Source organism: Chrysemys picta, chromosome 2 (genome assembly GCF_011386835.1).
Source record: "Chrysemys picta bellii isolate R12L10 chromosome 2, ASM1138683v2, whole genome shotgun sequence".
Taxonomy (NCBI): domain Eukaryota; kingdom Metazoa; phylum Chordata; order Testudines; family Emydidae; genus Chrysemys; species Chrysemys picta.
Genome location: NC_088792.1, coordinates 74,266,107 through 74,279,590, shown reverse-complemented (window position 1 = coordinate 74,279,590; position 13,484 = coordinate 74,266,107). Strand labels below are relative to the sequence as shown.

At 39.2% G+C, this 13,484-nt stretch overlaps 1 protein-coding gene across 3 annotated transcripts; it reads right to left on the bottom strand.

Moving 5' to 3' along the window:
• Positions 1 to 4,744: 4,744 nt before the first annotated feature.
• On the bottom strand, positions 4,745 to 12,964 carry OXSM (3-oxoacyl-ACP synthase, mitochondrial). 3 transcript variants are annotated; one of them, XM_005297082.5, is made up of 3 exons: positions 12,759 to 12,876; positions 8,983 to 9,999; positions 4,745 to 6,076 (listed from the first exon to the last, which is right to left on the bottom strand). In XM_005297082.5, exons 2-3 carry the CDS (start codon positions 9,966 to 9,968, stop codon positions 5,674 to 5,676), a joined length of 1,389 nt encoding a protein of 462 aa, XP_005297139.1. In that variant the 5' UTR covers positions 9,969 to 9,999; positions 12,759 to 12,876; the 3' UTR covers positions 4,745 to 5,673. The 3 variants fall into 3 exon arrangements, with proteins under 3 accessions (XP_005297139.1, XP_065439575.1, XP_042696228.1); XM_065583503.1 differs by having other exon boundaries at positions 5,528 to 6,076; positions 12,851 to 12,964; XM_042840294.2 differs by lacking the exon at positions 12,759 to 12,876 and adding an exon at positions 12,283 to 12,422 and having other exon boundaries at positions 5,528 to 6,076.
• Between the last annotated feature and the right edge of the window lie 520 nt (positions 12,965 to 13,484).

Genomic DNA, 13,484 nt, shown 5'->3' with positions numbered 1-13,484 from the left:
TACATTACCTATGCCCATGGGAGGTAGGAGCTTCTCCTGTTGACGTAGGTACTCCATCTCCCCAAGAGGTGGTAGCTATGTCAACAGGAGAAGCCCTCCCGCCAACATAGTGTTGTCTAGGTTGGTATGACTACATTGCTCAGGGATGTGAATTTTCCACACCCTTGAGCAACATAGTTACACCAACATAAGTTTGTTGTCTAGACCAATCCTTTATCTTTCAGTTGTACCTTCCCAGAATGCTCCCTACCAGATCCTATAAAACAGTATCAAAAAGTCAGTTCCCAAGTATAACTCTAGACTCAATCCCCCACCCACACTCTTTTTCTCTTAGTTATATATATGTTTTCCGCCTTCCCCCTTTTTAAGTACTATGGTTTCCTGAAAGATTGTCTTTGGCTTCCCAATTTTGAATGGCTTTATTCTCCATCCTTTGATTACTACAGCTGCCAGTACTAACCTTCTTTTCCTTTCTGCATAGTTTATTCAGATCCCAAGTGTCATGTTTTGATGATACCCACCTACTAGTCCAGACCAAAACTTTGGAACAACTAAACAGACTACTCCCTAAAGATTCTATTCCAGATTTTCATGTAAGCCCAGTGCATGCTGGGACAGGAGGCTGTAAAAGGACCAAACAGAAGGGCATATGAAATTCAATGTTAAGTGCAAAGTAATGCATATTGCGGGGGGAAATCCCAACTATACCTACAAAATTATGGGGCCTAATTAGCTGTTACCACTCAAGAAAGAGATTTTGGAGTCATTGAGGATAGTTTCTGAAAACATCTGCTCAATGTGGAGTAGTAGTTAAAAAAATCTAACAATGTTTGTGTAGCGGGGTGAACGCCTGCTCCAGCCCTGAAGGGGTTGGAAAAGCCCTGCAGAGGGCTAGGACTGTGAAAAGGGGCAAAACCCCAGCTGATTGGGGAAGTGGCTGCAGCTGGGGCCATGCCCCAAACTGAGCCACTCAGCCTTATAAGAAGGCCAGGGTAGCCAGAGCAGAGGAGTCTCTCTTTGGCAGGAGAGAGACAGCCCTGGCTGCAGGGAGCTCACCTGGGGACCTAGAGTAAGGCAGGGCTGGGGAAAAGCCTTGGGGGCTGGGAAGCCCTAGGCCAGCAACTCCCCAGGCTGCAGGGCCTGGTCCTAGGCCCAAATAGGTATTGTGGTTGCACAGGGGCAGCCAGAGGGTGGGTAAAGGCTGCCAGTCCAAACCCCTTGTTGCTGGTGATGCTTGGCTGATAGACTGCAGTCTGCCCCAGGGCACGGGGACTAGATGGTGACTGGCAGTAGCCACAACTGAGGTGACATTGGGATAGGAGGTGGGGGTTCCCCTGGGGGGGACCCAGAGAGAGTGGGGTACTGCCAGGGGGGGCAGCACCTAAGCCAAGGGCACTGGGATCCGGGAGGGACACGGGGGGCCAATGACAGGCGGAACACAGGCCTGCAGAGGGTGCTCCAGATACTGGTGAGCTAATTCCCGAGACGACCAGCAGGAGGCGCCGCAGGGCTGAGTCCATGCCTGACTACAGTTAGGAATCATTTTGAAAGAGATAGATAATAAAACAGAAAATATCATAATTCCACTCTATAAATGTATGGTACATCTATACCTTGAATACTGCATGCAGTTCTGCTTGCCCCATTTCATCTAAGATATTTAGAACTGGAAAAAGTACAGAGAAGGGCAACAAAAATAATTGGGGGTATGGAACAGCTTCCATATGAGGAAATATTAAAAAGACTAGAACTGCTCATCCTAGAAAAGAGACAACTATTAGGGGCGATATGATAGAGGTCACAAAAAATCATGAATGGTGTGGAGAAAGTAAATAAGGAAGTGTTATTTACTCTTCACATAACACAAGAACCAGGAGTCACTCAATTAAATTAATAGGCAGCAGGGTTAAAAAAAAATAATGAAGTTCTTGTTCACACAAAGCACTCAACTGGTGGAATTCATTGCCAGGGGATGTTATGAAGGCCAAAAGTATAACTGGGTTCAGAAAAGAATTAGATAAGTTCATGGAGGATGTATTCATCAATGGCTATTAGCTAAGATGGTCAGGAACACAGCCTTGTGCTCTGGGTGTCCCTATACCTCCAACTGCCAGAAGCTGTGTCTGGACAACAGGGAATGGATCACTCGATAGTTGCCCTGTTTTGTTCGTTCCCTTTGAAGGATTTAAAATTTCATACAATGACTTGTTTATACTGCTGTAAATATTATACACTGAAATGTAAGTATAATATTTATATTTCAATTGATTTATTTTATAATGATATGGTAAAAATGAGAAACTAAGCAATTTTTCAGTAATAGTGTGCTGTGACACTTTTGTATTTTTAAGTCTGATTTTGTAAGCAAGTAGTTTTTAAGTGAGGTGTAACTTGGGGATACAGAAGACAAATCAGACTCCTGAAAGGGGTACAGTAGTCTGGAAAGGTTGAGAGCCACTGGGCTATAAGGACCATTGTTCTGACCCAGTATGGCCATTCTTATGTCTTATGTTCTTCTTATGAGCATTATCAGTGCTGTGTGAATACTCTTGCAGTGCAGAAGTGGAGACATGATCAATAAAGCTCCTATAATTATGTACCTCTTCACCAAGTCTCACTGCCTGGATTTAAGGTGCTTCCAGTAACACATCTCAGAAGAAATGATAAATTCTACAGCAAAGATGAGAAGAAGAGGAGCTACAAGATAGAGATAGAAACTTTTGAACATTACCTGTGCGGAAAAGTCTGTAAGTCTACAATATTTGGAAAAACAATGTCAGGGAGGAAAGACAGATGCAAATGTAGCAGGTGCCTATAGGGGACTACGGTAGTTCATTAATATACCTTGTACCATCATCTTAGAGTCATCAATTCTCATACAGTATACAGGGTTCCGGCTTTTTAATGGGCCTCCCTCAGCTGTATAAACATTTCTAAGTAATTTTAGTGCAATGAGTATATAAAAGAGCTACCCTAATTAAGTAAAAAGGCAGAGTGATCAATGTGTTACTAGTATTGGCATAATGTGGGTACCTTGCACTATACTTATAATTTTTGCTTTAAAACACAACTTTCACATTTGCATCTATCAGATTTTGACACTTATTGTAAGCCCCTTGGGGCAGGGATGCTGTTTTGTTCTGTGTTTGTACAGCACCTAGCACATTGAGGTCCTGGTCAATGATTAGGTTCCTAGCTACTATGGTAATACAAATAATAATGCAATTCAATATTATTCTTTCAGCAGTATCTTGTATTGCTCACTATTAACACTTCTTAAAAATTGTACATTTTATCATGTTAGGACCTCCATCTCTCTCCCTTTACTGTTAAATATTGTCCATCCTCATATAGCACTCTTTATCTCCCCATAAATTAGTTATCCATAACTTGACATGGTGCATAACTGTAGCTGTGAGAATCAATACAACTTTCATTAGGATCCATGTTTTCATCCATTAACTAGCAGTCTGGATAGGTCACAGTAACTGAAATGAGAAACCTGGCTTCTGTTCCCAGTTCCAGTAATGTTCTCAATTATGTAAGCTTGGCCCAAGTCCCTTATCTTTTCTGTGCCGCAGTTTCCCTATCACCAAACCAAATAGGGATGATACTTACTCACTACTGTAAAGCACTCTGAGATCTATTCAAAAAGCACTCTATGTAATTCCTAAAATAAAAATATCCTGTAGGCTAGCACGAAGATGTATTCAGAGAGAGATGTATTCAGGAGACCATGAGTTCAAGCCTTTGTTTTCAATGACTGCTGTTAATATTTCTGTGCACTTAACAGTCCTTTTATGCATATCATTGAGGCCAAAAGCTTAGCATGAGTCAAAAAAGGACTGGACATTTATATCTATAATAAGACTATCTAGAATTATAATAGTAAATATGAAAAAAAATTGGAAGATACATAAACCCTGATGGTTTATATCATATGCAAATCTCTAAGAACTGGGAGTGGAGGGAGGGAGAAATTTTCCCTATAACAGCCTACTGCATGATTTCGTGCACCTTGCCCCAGAGCAGCTGGTACTGGCCACTGCTGGAGACAGGATTGGACTAGATGGACCACTTTTCTGATCCAACAAGAAAGTTCTACCTTATTACATGGCATTATAGCACAACAGAAGGACAAATTTCCATCTGTCTTTCTGTGAGACTGTTTAACCTCATATATTCATTTACTAAATTAAATAGATATCCACATGTATAACCAGAGTAATTTCATTGTGATGAAGGTCTTTGAATTCAAATCTTGTACTAATGATATGAGGAGCAAGTGTAAAAGGTTTCTAAGGTAAATATATTTCTGTGTGAAATTTTATATTTGATTCATTTTTAACTGAACAACTAAGTTGTTCATAAAGTCAAACTGACAGATTCAAAATGATGTTACCATGTAAGGCATGCAGCAGCTATAAATTCAGCACTTCATTTTATTTGAATTCAATGCATCAAAAAAGCTCTGTTTATGAAGTTAAAGGAACACTGTCAAGATAAACATGACATTATTAGAAAACAGAAGCTGCGTTCCTATGCACCGTAACTTGCAAGGTGCTGAACTCACTTAACACCCATTGAGTTCAATGGCAATATAGCCCACATTAACAGCACAGGTTATTAAAACTGAATTTTCAAAATATAATTTATTTTTCACTATGTATGCTATATACCTTTGTATATCAATTATGATGGAAAATTAAAATAGACGAGTCAGTGACAGACAGGATCTGGAATATTTGAACTGCAAACAGAGTAGGGGAATTTTTATTTATTTTAAATCTTTCTATTAAAATATAAAACAAAATCAGGATTACCAATACATATAAAGAAAACACAAAACCATCATGCTTTCAAATCAAATAAATTTCTGTTCACTGTTAAATCCTTTGAGGAAAAGGCAATTCAGCTGAGTCTACTTGGTTGATGTTGCAAAAGATATAGCACTGATGTAAATAAAGCCCTCAGTTTTAACAGATTTCCCCTCACTTAGAATAGCTGAAATAGGTTTATTTTTCTATCTAACTGAGCCACATCTTTACCAAACCATTTGCAAGAACAATTCCATTTAGATTTTACTTTTACATTCTTGACCTTACCAACAAAAAAAACCCAGAGAGAGCAATTAATAGGTTTTTTTTAACAGTGGTATTTACTTTTGCATATTTAATTTAATATAGAAGATTTTAGAGCATTTCCAACTTTAATACCTTTCTTTTTAAAATAAGACATTCCTAATTAAAGTGCTGAATTTGGTATTTCAAAGTTCTGCATAACCGGAAGTAATGCAAACAATATATTAAAGGGGAGAATGAGATGAATGGGGTTGTTGATCAAACAGGAGTTGTAATATTAAGGACTAAATCCTGCCAAGTGCAGAGCATCCTAACCTCCCAGTGAAGTGAATGAAATCAAAGAAAGCACTTAGCATTTGGAAGATCAGACTCTAAAGGAGCAATACTCATTCTTTTGTAGTCTGAAGTATAAATAGGTAAGGACTGTAAGACTTAAAAAAGAAAAAAATAAGCAAGTCTTCAATGTGACTGAATAAAAGGATGTGTAAAAAGTGTTACAGTACAACAAAACATAATGAAGTACCACAAATCACTTTTCAGGGCATTTACCAATTTGCATTTGTAGTATTTACACACACATACACATTGTAACCTAAACATTAGCAAAGCACAGTGTTGCATTACTACCACCAAAGCCAAATGAATTAGTGAGAGCAATGCGTCGTTTTTCACTTTTCCAGTCTTGGGCTGTTAGCGGAACATAATTGAGATCAAAGTCTGGATCGGTTCTATCTAGGTTGAGAGTAGGTGGTAAAATTCCATGGTAACAGGACAGTGCAGTAAAAGCTGCCTCTATAGCCCCTGCAGCCCCCAGGAGATGTCCTGTTGCTCCCTTTGTTGAGGAAACTGCAAGAGTGTATGCATGCTCTTTAAAAAGTCTCTTTATGGCTTGATTCTCAGCAGCATCTCCTAGTGGCGTAGAAGTGGCATGTGCATTGACATATGTTATATCCTCAGGACATATTCCAGAATCTTTTATTGCTGCAGACATACATCTAAGGAAAAAGAAAAATAGAGAGCTTGATTTCCCGCTGTCTTTTGTAGTCACCGCCATCTGTTTAGAGTGGAAATGGCTGTTAAATGCTAAAATCAGAATGGTTGCATTTCACAGGCACTTTGCTCCAATATAAATGACTACACAAGATGCAAGGCAGAGCAGAATGAGACTCATTCACTTTATCAGCAACAGAAGAATAATATACATACTTAGATCTTGGTCATCTTAAATATTTTATTCTTCTATAGAATATATTGACTGGAATTAAAGTCTACAGTGGAAAAACTGTTATACCACAGGTTGAAAAAGGGGATATAATGAATGAAGCCACAGATCACAGATATAGTTGTCCATTAGATGTCTGTTTTTAATCCAAAGGTCAATCAGTCTCCTTCTAAAATAAGTTTTATTATCTTAAACATTATTTTTCCCAACTATTTTACAACTTCAATTACCCTTTGCTGAAGTTTCTCTAGTTTAGCCACCAGGTCAAAAGCAGAGTTTCCTTAGTGATTACAGCAACCATCTTGATCATAGTAAATTAAACAGTTTCCTAATTTTTACATTTTTTTAATCCCTCATGTTTATATTATTCCCTTTTGCTCACAACATCCCTAGACGCATCCTCACCACTATTCAGAACTTTAGTGCAAATTGCTTTCTCCCCTGGAAAAAATCCAGAGGGGCAGGAAAATCTCACAGAAACTATATGCCCTTGACATTATATAAATTGGGAAGCAAATTGATATACAGTAATAAGTGTAGTGTATACATTTCAGATTTCTTTGCTAACGTAAAATATATAACAATTCATAATTTAAAATGTTTAATATAAAATTTTCTATTTCCTGTTGTGAATTTAATTCATATTCTGACACAATTATAAGATGCATATAGGAAAACTGTGTTACAAATGTGTGATCATATCAGCTCAGTGGTGAAAAAAAATCTGTAATTTGAGAGAAAGTTCATGGTTAATCTCAGTATCTCATCATAAATGTCTTAAATTCTAAATAAATGTCTAAAGCAATTAAGTATGAATCAAGTACTATAAAGAGAAAACTGGTAAATTAGTCTTCTACTTTAAAATCTGTTAACCGAGCAAAGATATGGTATTAAACACAGACATCAGAACAACATAAAATATGGAGAACCACCTGTTTGGTCATTTAGTCCATTTCCTTGCCAGGGCAGTTCTTCCTTACAAAGGAAAAAATCCTGGGAGGCATGGTATATTAAGAACAGAAGAACTGAACTGACTATGAACTATTACTACAATAATAATTCTAATGGGGTCAGTACAATGCACTGGCTCACATAGGCACACTCAGCAAACCCAGATTATTGACAAATAGGTTTAGCTTTGATTAGGTGTCACTGTCATCCATGCTTTCACTTTTTATTTAGTCTGTATTCTTGGATTGTTTTCCCATATTCGCTTTTTCTTTGACCATTTCATATGGTAACAATAATATGACATACGCACAAAGGGCATCACAGCTGCTATGAAAACCGTCACTTTGAACTGATATATGTAACATTTTTAGTATAATATTACAATAAACTCTGAAGGCTAGTAAAGCTACTACGGTACCTGTGATCTTTAGCAATGACCTATAGTCAGCCTACACAAGGCTCTCAAGCAGTAAATACATATATACAGGTAAGTTGTTTCATTGATAATTTAATTAATTATAGGGTATTTACACTATATACACAATATAAACAAAAATGTCAAAACAGTGAAACAGTAAAAAGATATAAACTGTGTGTAAACTAGCTTCATAAAGATTTTCTATCTCAGTAATGGATAGAGCAACATGCCTTCTTTTCCACAGATATCCCATGTAAAAGCAGGCTTATTTTAAGACTGGCAAAAGATTGCTGAAAAATGGCTCTATACTATAAAAAATAAGACATTTAGTCAGCCTACAGTGTGAAAATATCTTAATTCTAGGCAAACAGAGATCTGAGGACATACCAAAGTAAAAATCCAAAGTGCATTTCTGCTGTCTACATCCACCAACTCTAACCTTTTCCACCAATACCACACTGAAGGCACTGAGTCTGCATTAAGACCCCAACAAAGCAAGATACTTAAAACATGCCTCTATTTTAATCATATGCTTTGCATAGACACATCTATGGAACTTGTTCAAACCAAGTCCTAAATCTTGTTGAGAGCATTTTAACTATTCACACTGATAATATCTAAGGTATCAGAGTAGCAGCCGTGTTAGTCTGTATCCGCAAAAAGAAGAACAGGAGGACTTGTGGCACCTTAGAGACTAACAAATTTATTAGAGCATAAGCTTTCGTGGACTACAGCCCACTTCTAAGGTAATTATTCTGGGAATTGACATTCTCCAACTACTACACAATTTCTAATGTACTATTTGGAAGTTCAATGTGGGCTAATTAAATAGCATTCCTAAAGAACACAGGTAGCAGCATTACCTGCTTTCATAGCTGAATATCTCTCCTTTTAAATACAGAGGTTCAAAAAGTTTTATTGTATTCAAAGAGCCTTTAACATCTGGCTGTAGTTGGGAGTCATTTACGGTGAAAGCTGTGTACATCAAAAGTAAAAGTGAAATATTTTCCACATTCAATAAAGCTTCCATAATATTAAATAAGAAGGCTGAATCTAGTGAGACTACCTTCCCACAAGAAAAATAAGATAAAACCTTACAAAAATTTTCCATTGTTCAGATTAAGTTTTCAGGCTTTTTGAAAATCTGTTTACCATTGTATTTTAAACACTCCCACATCAGTTAAAAGATATCTGGATGGTATTCATGCTGAGGTGCACAATATTTCTCTAGACAAATTTACATAGTATATTGACCAACAGAAAATAATAGCTTAATAGTTTATCTGTCAAATTAATCTACAAATTCTTACCTAAAAGCACCATCTCCATCTGGATTAGGTGCTGTTATGTGGCAAGCATCACCAGAGAGTCCATAACCTAAAATTTCTGCATAGATCCTGGCTTCTCTTTGCATAGCATGTTCATATTCTTCCAACACCAACACAGCTGCACCTTCTCCCATTACAAATCCTTCTCTTTGTGAGTGGAACGGTCGACATGCCAGTTTAGGGCTTGAGTTAAAGTTAGTGCTGAGTGCCCGAGCTCTTGCAAATGCAGCTATAGACAAGGGGCTAATAGAAGCCTCTGTTCCTCCAGCCAACATCACATCAGCATCACCATAGCTTATAAATCTAAAGGAATCTCCAACAGCATGTGCTCCTGTGGTACAAGCGGTTGATACAGCATGATTGGGCCCCTTCAGTTGGTATCTAATGCTGATCTGACCTGCTGCCATATTGATCAAGATCTTAGGGATAAAGAATGGGCTGACTTTGTTATAACCTTTTGTTTTAAACATCAAGCCTGTATTGGAAATATCTTCCAGTGGAACCATTCCCATTCCAATTGCCACACCAGCAGTTAAGTGATCCAGTTCAGACTGTGGATGCCAGCCAGAATCTTTTATTGCTAGCTCTGCAGCACCCAAGGCCATGATAGTGGCAGAAGACATGGATTTGCTTTCTGATTTTGACACAAAGTTTTCTTCACTGAACTGACCCTTGCCATTTCCTCTCGGCACACAAGCAGCCACTCTACATGGAACACTTGTATATTCTTCCCCATCCAGAGAGATAATCCCACTTTCTCCTTGGAGAAGGCGATTCCACACGAATTGAGTCCCAACGCCAAGAGGAGACACTAAACCAATACCTGTGACAACTACTCGCCTTTGACGTTTGGAAAGTGACTTGGTGCTGAAACCATTTTTGCTACTTCTTAAACACTGATGTAATTTGGGACTCCGGTGATGAAAATTTACAATTTTTAAGAAATCTGGTAAGCACTGTGAGATCATGGTGGAGACCAGGATAACCTGAAATACGTTTCTGTAACAGGTAAGAAAGGTAACAATGAAATAGCTGATGTAAAAAGCATTTAAGGTACAGTAAAATTAGGACTTGCCTTTTAAAGGCATGTGTTTTCTAAATTGCAGAGAATGGTGTTCCCTGTACCCTATCGTGGCTATTTATTACAGTAAGTCAAGGACCTCATCATAACCTTTACGGGAGACAGCATGGTCTAGGGGATGGGGCACTAGACTGGGAGTTGGGAGACTTGGATTCAGTTTAGATTTAGAAAGCCATGAAACATGGCCATTTGCTCTTTTTAAGCAATTATTTGAAGTGTCTCCAAAACACATTTGATTGTGAGACATATGGTATTTGCCTTCATCAAATGACATCTATGCCATTAGTTGTATTGGTATAGTGAAAATAAATGCACTGGAATATAATGCTGTGACAGGATTAATAGCTCTCACTTTGAAAATAACCATATCTAGCATCATAAAACATTGCATTATTATATTAATGTTATAGTGCACTGTCAGCTGAAGAATCTGGTATTGATCACTGTTAAAAGAATTAGATACTAGACTATTGGTCTGATCTGGTTTGGCAATTTGTATTCCTGTTGTGTAGGTGCCCATGAGGGTATTATTTGGCTTGCAGGAACTTTATTACCCGTGATGATACACAAGAAAGAAATAACCCAACTTGACTATTAAGTGTCCAAGTAGAGTTTGCAGGGCTTCCAATTAGAAAATAATCACTTTCTCTTCTAAATGGAGCAAATTTGATTTGACATCCACGAGAAACAAATAAACTTGGAACCCCATGCCATTTTTTTATCAAATAATTTTTCCAAGGGGAACTGCACTTGGAGATATCATCACTGTAATAGAATGCTGTTACGTACGCCTGCTGCTAGATAAAGAGTTGGATGGTTATTTTTGAACAGAAAGTATTAATCCTGTGACAGCATTTGGTTCTAGTGCCTTTATTTCTATTGTGCCAAATGTTTAATGGTGTGATGTTATTTTATATGGGTAAAAACATGTGATTGTATAACACTAGATATTTTGAATGTTGGCCTTGTTGTTGTTTTTGCCAAGGACAAGTAATAGTAGAACTTTTCTCACTTTTTTCTTATAATGTTTCTCCTTCATACATATGGCCAAAGGCAAAAATGAAGAGCACTGAAAGGACAGGGAAACCTATTTTATATTTTGCATGTAGCTTCTTCAAGTTTGGTAAATATCTTTTCCAGTTGGAATGAGTGGGAGGAAAAACTGAAAGTACGGTAATTTTATTTCCTGTGACAACAGGCTGAAAAACACTATTGGTTTTAAATTCACAGCAGCAGCATGTTGTAACTTTAAGGCTGCTGCTTTCCTTTTTATATTCTGCTGTGGGTCAACAGTCAGCATATTTGGCAGCCAGACTTCAGTATGTGGCATAATACGCTGGGTTTCTCAAGCTTCATTTCATCGCAACCCCCTTCTGGTAATAAAAATTACATGACCCCAGAAGGGGGGACTGAGCTTGCCCAAGCCCTGCTGTCCCAGGTGGGGGGACCAAAGCCAAAGTGGGAGCCTTACCGCCCCAGCAGAGGAGGAGAGGGCCTGTACCCTGAGCCCTGCTGCCCAGGGCTGAAGTTGTTGGGCTTCAGCTTTGGCCCTGGATAGTTTGGCTCGGGCTTTGGCTCCAGACCCCAGCAAGCCTAAGTCAGCCCCAGTGACCCGACTGACCCACAGTTTGAGAACCACTGAATATATTGTCAGAATAAACCTTATAACAAGGTACATTCTAAAAAACCAATGCTTAGTCACCAGCTTAATTTAATAGCTATTAATGTTCTATAAAAAGAAATAAAGTAATGTTAAACTGACATTAAGGGCCCTCACAGGATTAGTTAATATTTTTTACAGCCTACTGAAAGTATAAATCTCTATAAAAGTGCAAAGTTAGGGATACCCAAGTGAAGGCTCTTATTTATTTGTGTTACAATACCAACAAGTTTCTAGCCCTTCTGGCTGTGGAGAAAGCTTCAAAATGTGAACCCCAGTGCACCTTAAAAGCTCATAAAGCAGAACACACACACAAAAAACAAACACCAAAGCTATTATTTTACTTAATCTCATGATTTTAAAGCCAATCTCGTGATTTTGGTGTCTCTGACTCATGTTTTTTGAACATTTGGGGTTGGCAATACTGCTAGAGTAGCTGAGATTTTACACAGAATACTATTTTGTTATGGGGTAAACCTCAACGATTCACCAAAGGAGGAGTGGAGCCCTCCAAACTGAATAAAACTAGGGGATATTTTACCGTTTTGCTCCCTCCCCTGGCTTCACTGCCAGCCCCAAGGCACAGCATTGCAAATAGGGTTACCAGCCCTCCAGGATTGTCCTGGAGTCTCCAGGAATACAAGATTAATCTTTTTGACTCCAGCTCAAGCTCTAACGCTGTGCGATGCCTGGCGGGCAGAGGGGACTGGCGAGCACAGGAGACGCTGGCACCGCGCCTCCCGCACCAGCAATGGCAGAGCTCTGCTGAGGGGGCTCGGCCGGGGGGCGCCGCTCAGCCTCCCGGCTTGTTCCTGGGTGTGAGTACAACCCCCTCCCCCCCGCGTTCCATCCGGGGGCAAACTCCCCGCCCCTATTATCTAGGAGAGAGGGAAACAGCCCTGGCCCATTTCCGGGGAGGGGGGGCAAGATCCTTCCCCCCGCGCTCTTCCCGAACCTCCTTCTTTCATTCCATCCCACTCTGGAGACATGCACATTCCTCGCATATCTGTATCTCACCTCCCCCTCTCCTCTGTGGTCAGCTCTGTCTCCCTCCCTTTCTCCAATGGCGGTGGGCTAAACCACGTGAGGAAAAAAGGGGGGTCTCAAACCTCGACAACTTGATAATCGACTGCCGATTCTTCGATTGGTCAGAACCGCCGGCACCAATCTAGAAATCGGCGCTGGATTGGTAGGGCATGTGACCTGCTGCTTCCCTGGCTTTCGCCTATTTATCTGTGAGGTTGGGGCAGGGTAAGATGGGTGGTGTGTTTATCTCACAGACTCTGCTTGCGACACCGGTTAGACTCCCACCCATGACAATAAGCGGAGCCTTTCTTCAGTTTGCTCTTAAGTGGTGGAAATATCCTCCCTACTTATCTTAGAGCACAGCATGAGCAGAATCCAAGAGCTATTAGGATTATCTACAGAGACCAAAAAGAGGAGTCAGAACAAAAACAGCAAGGCAGAGCCTTAGAAGGAGGAGTCATCGAGATTCAAAAAAACCACACAGAATAGAGTTATATTGAAAAGGAAATTAATAAAAAAAGAGCCAAGCACTCTCGAAAAAGTCACATCCAGAAATAGAAAACATGCAAAAGAGAGCACCAAGAACTCAAAAATTCACTTTCCCTCACTTTTTATTTTTTTCACATCATCTTATTTAGTATTACACACATAAAACTATATTAAAAACAACATTAGGGTTACAAATTCTGAAGTTAGGAAATGCTAGAATTAATATTG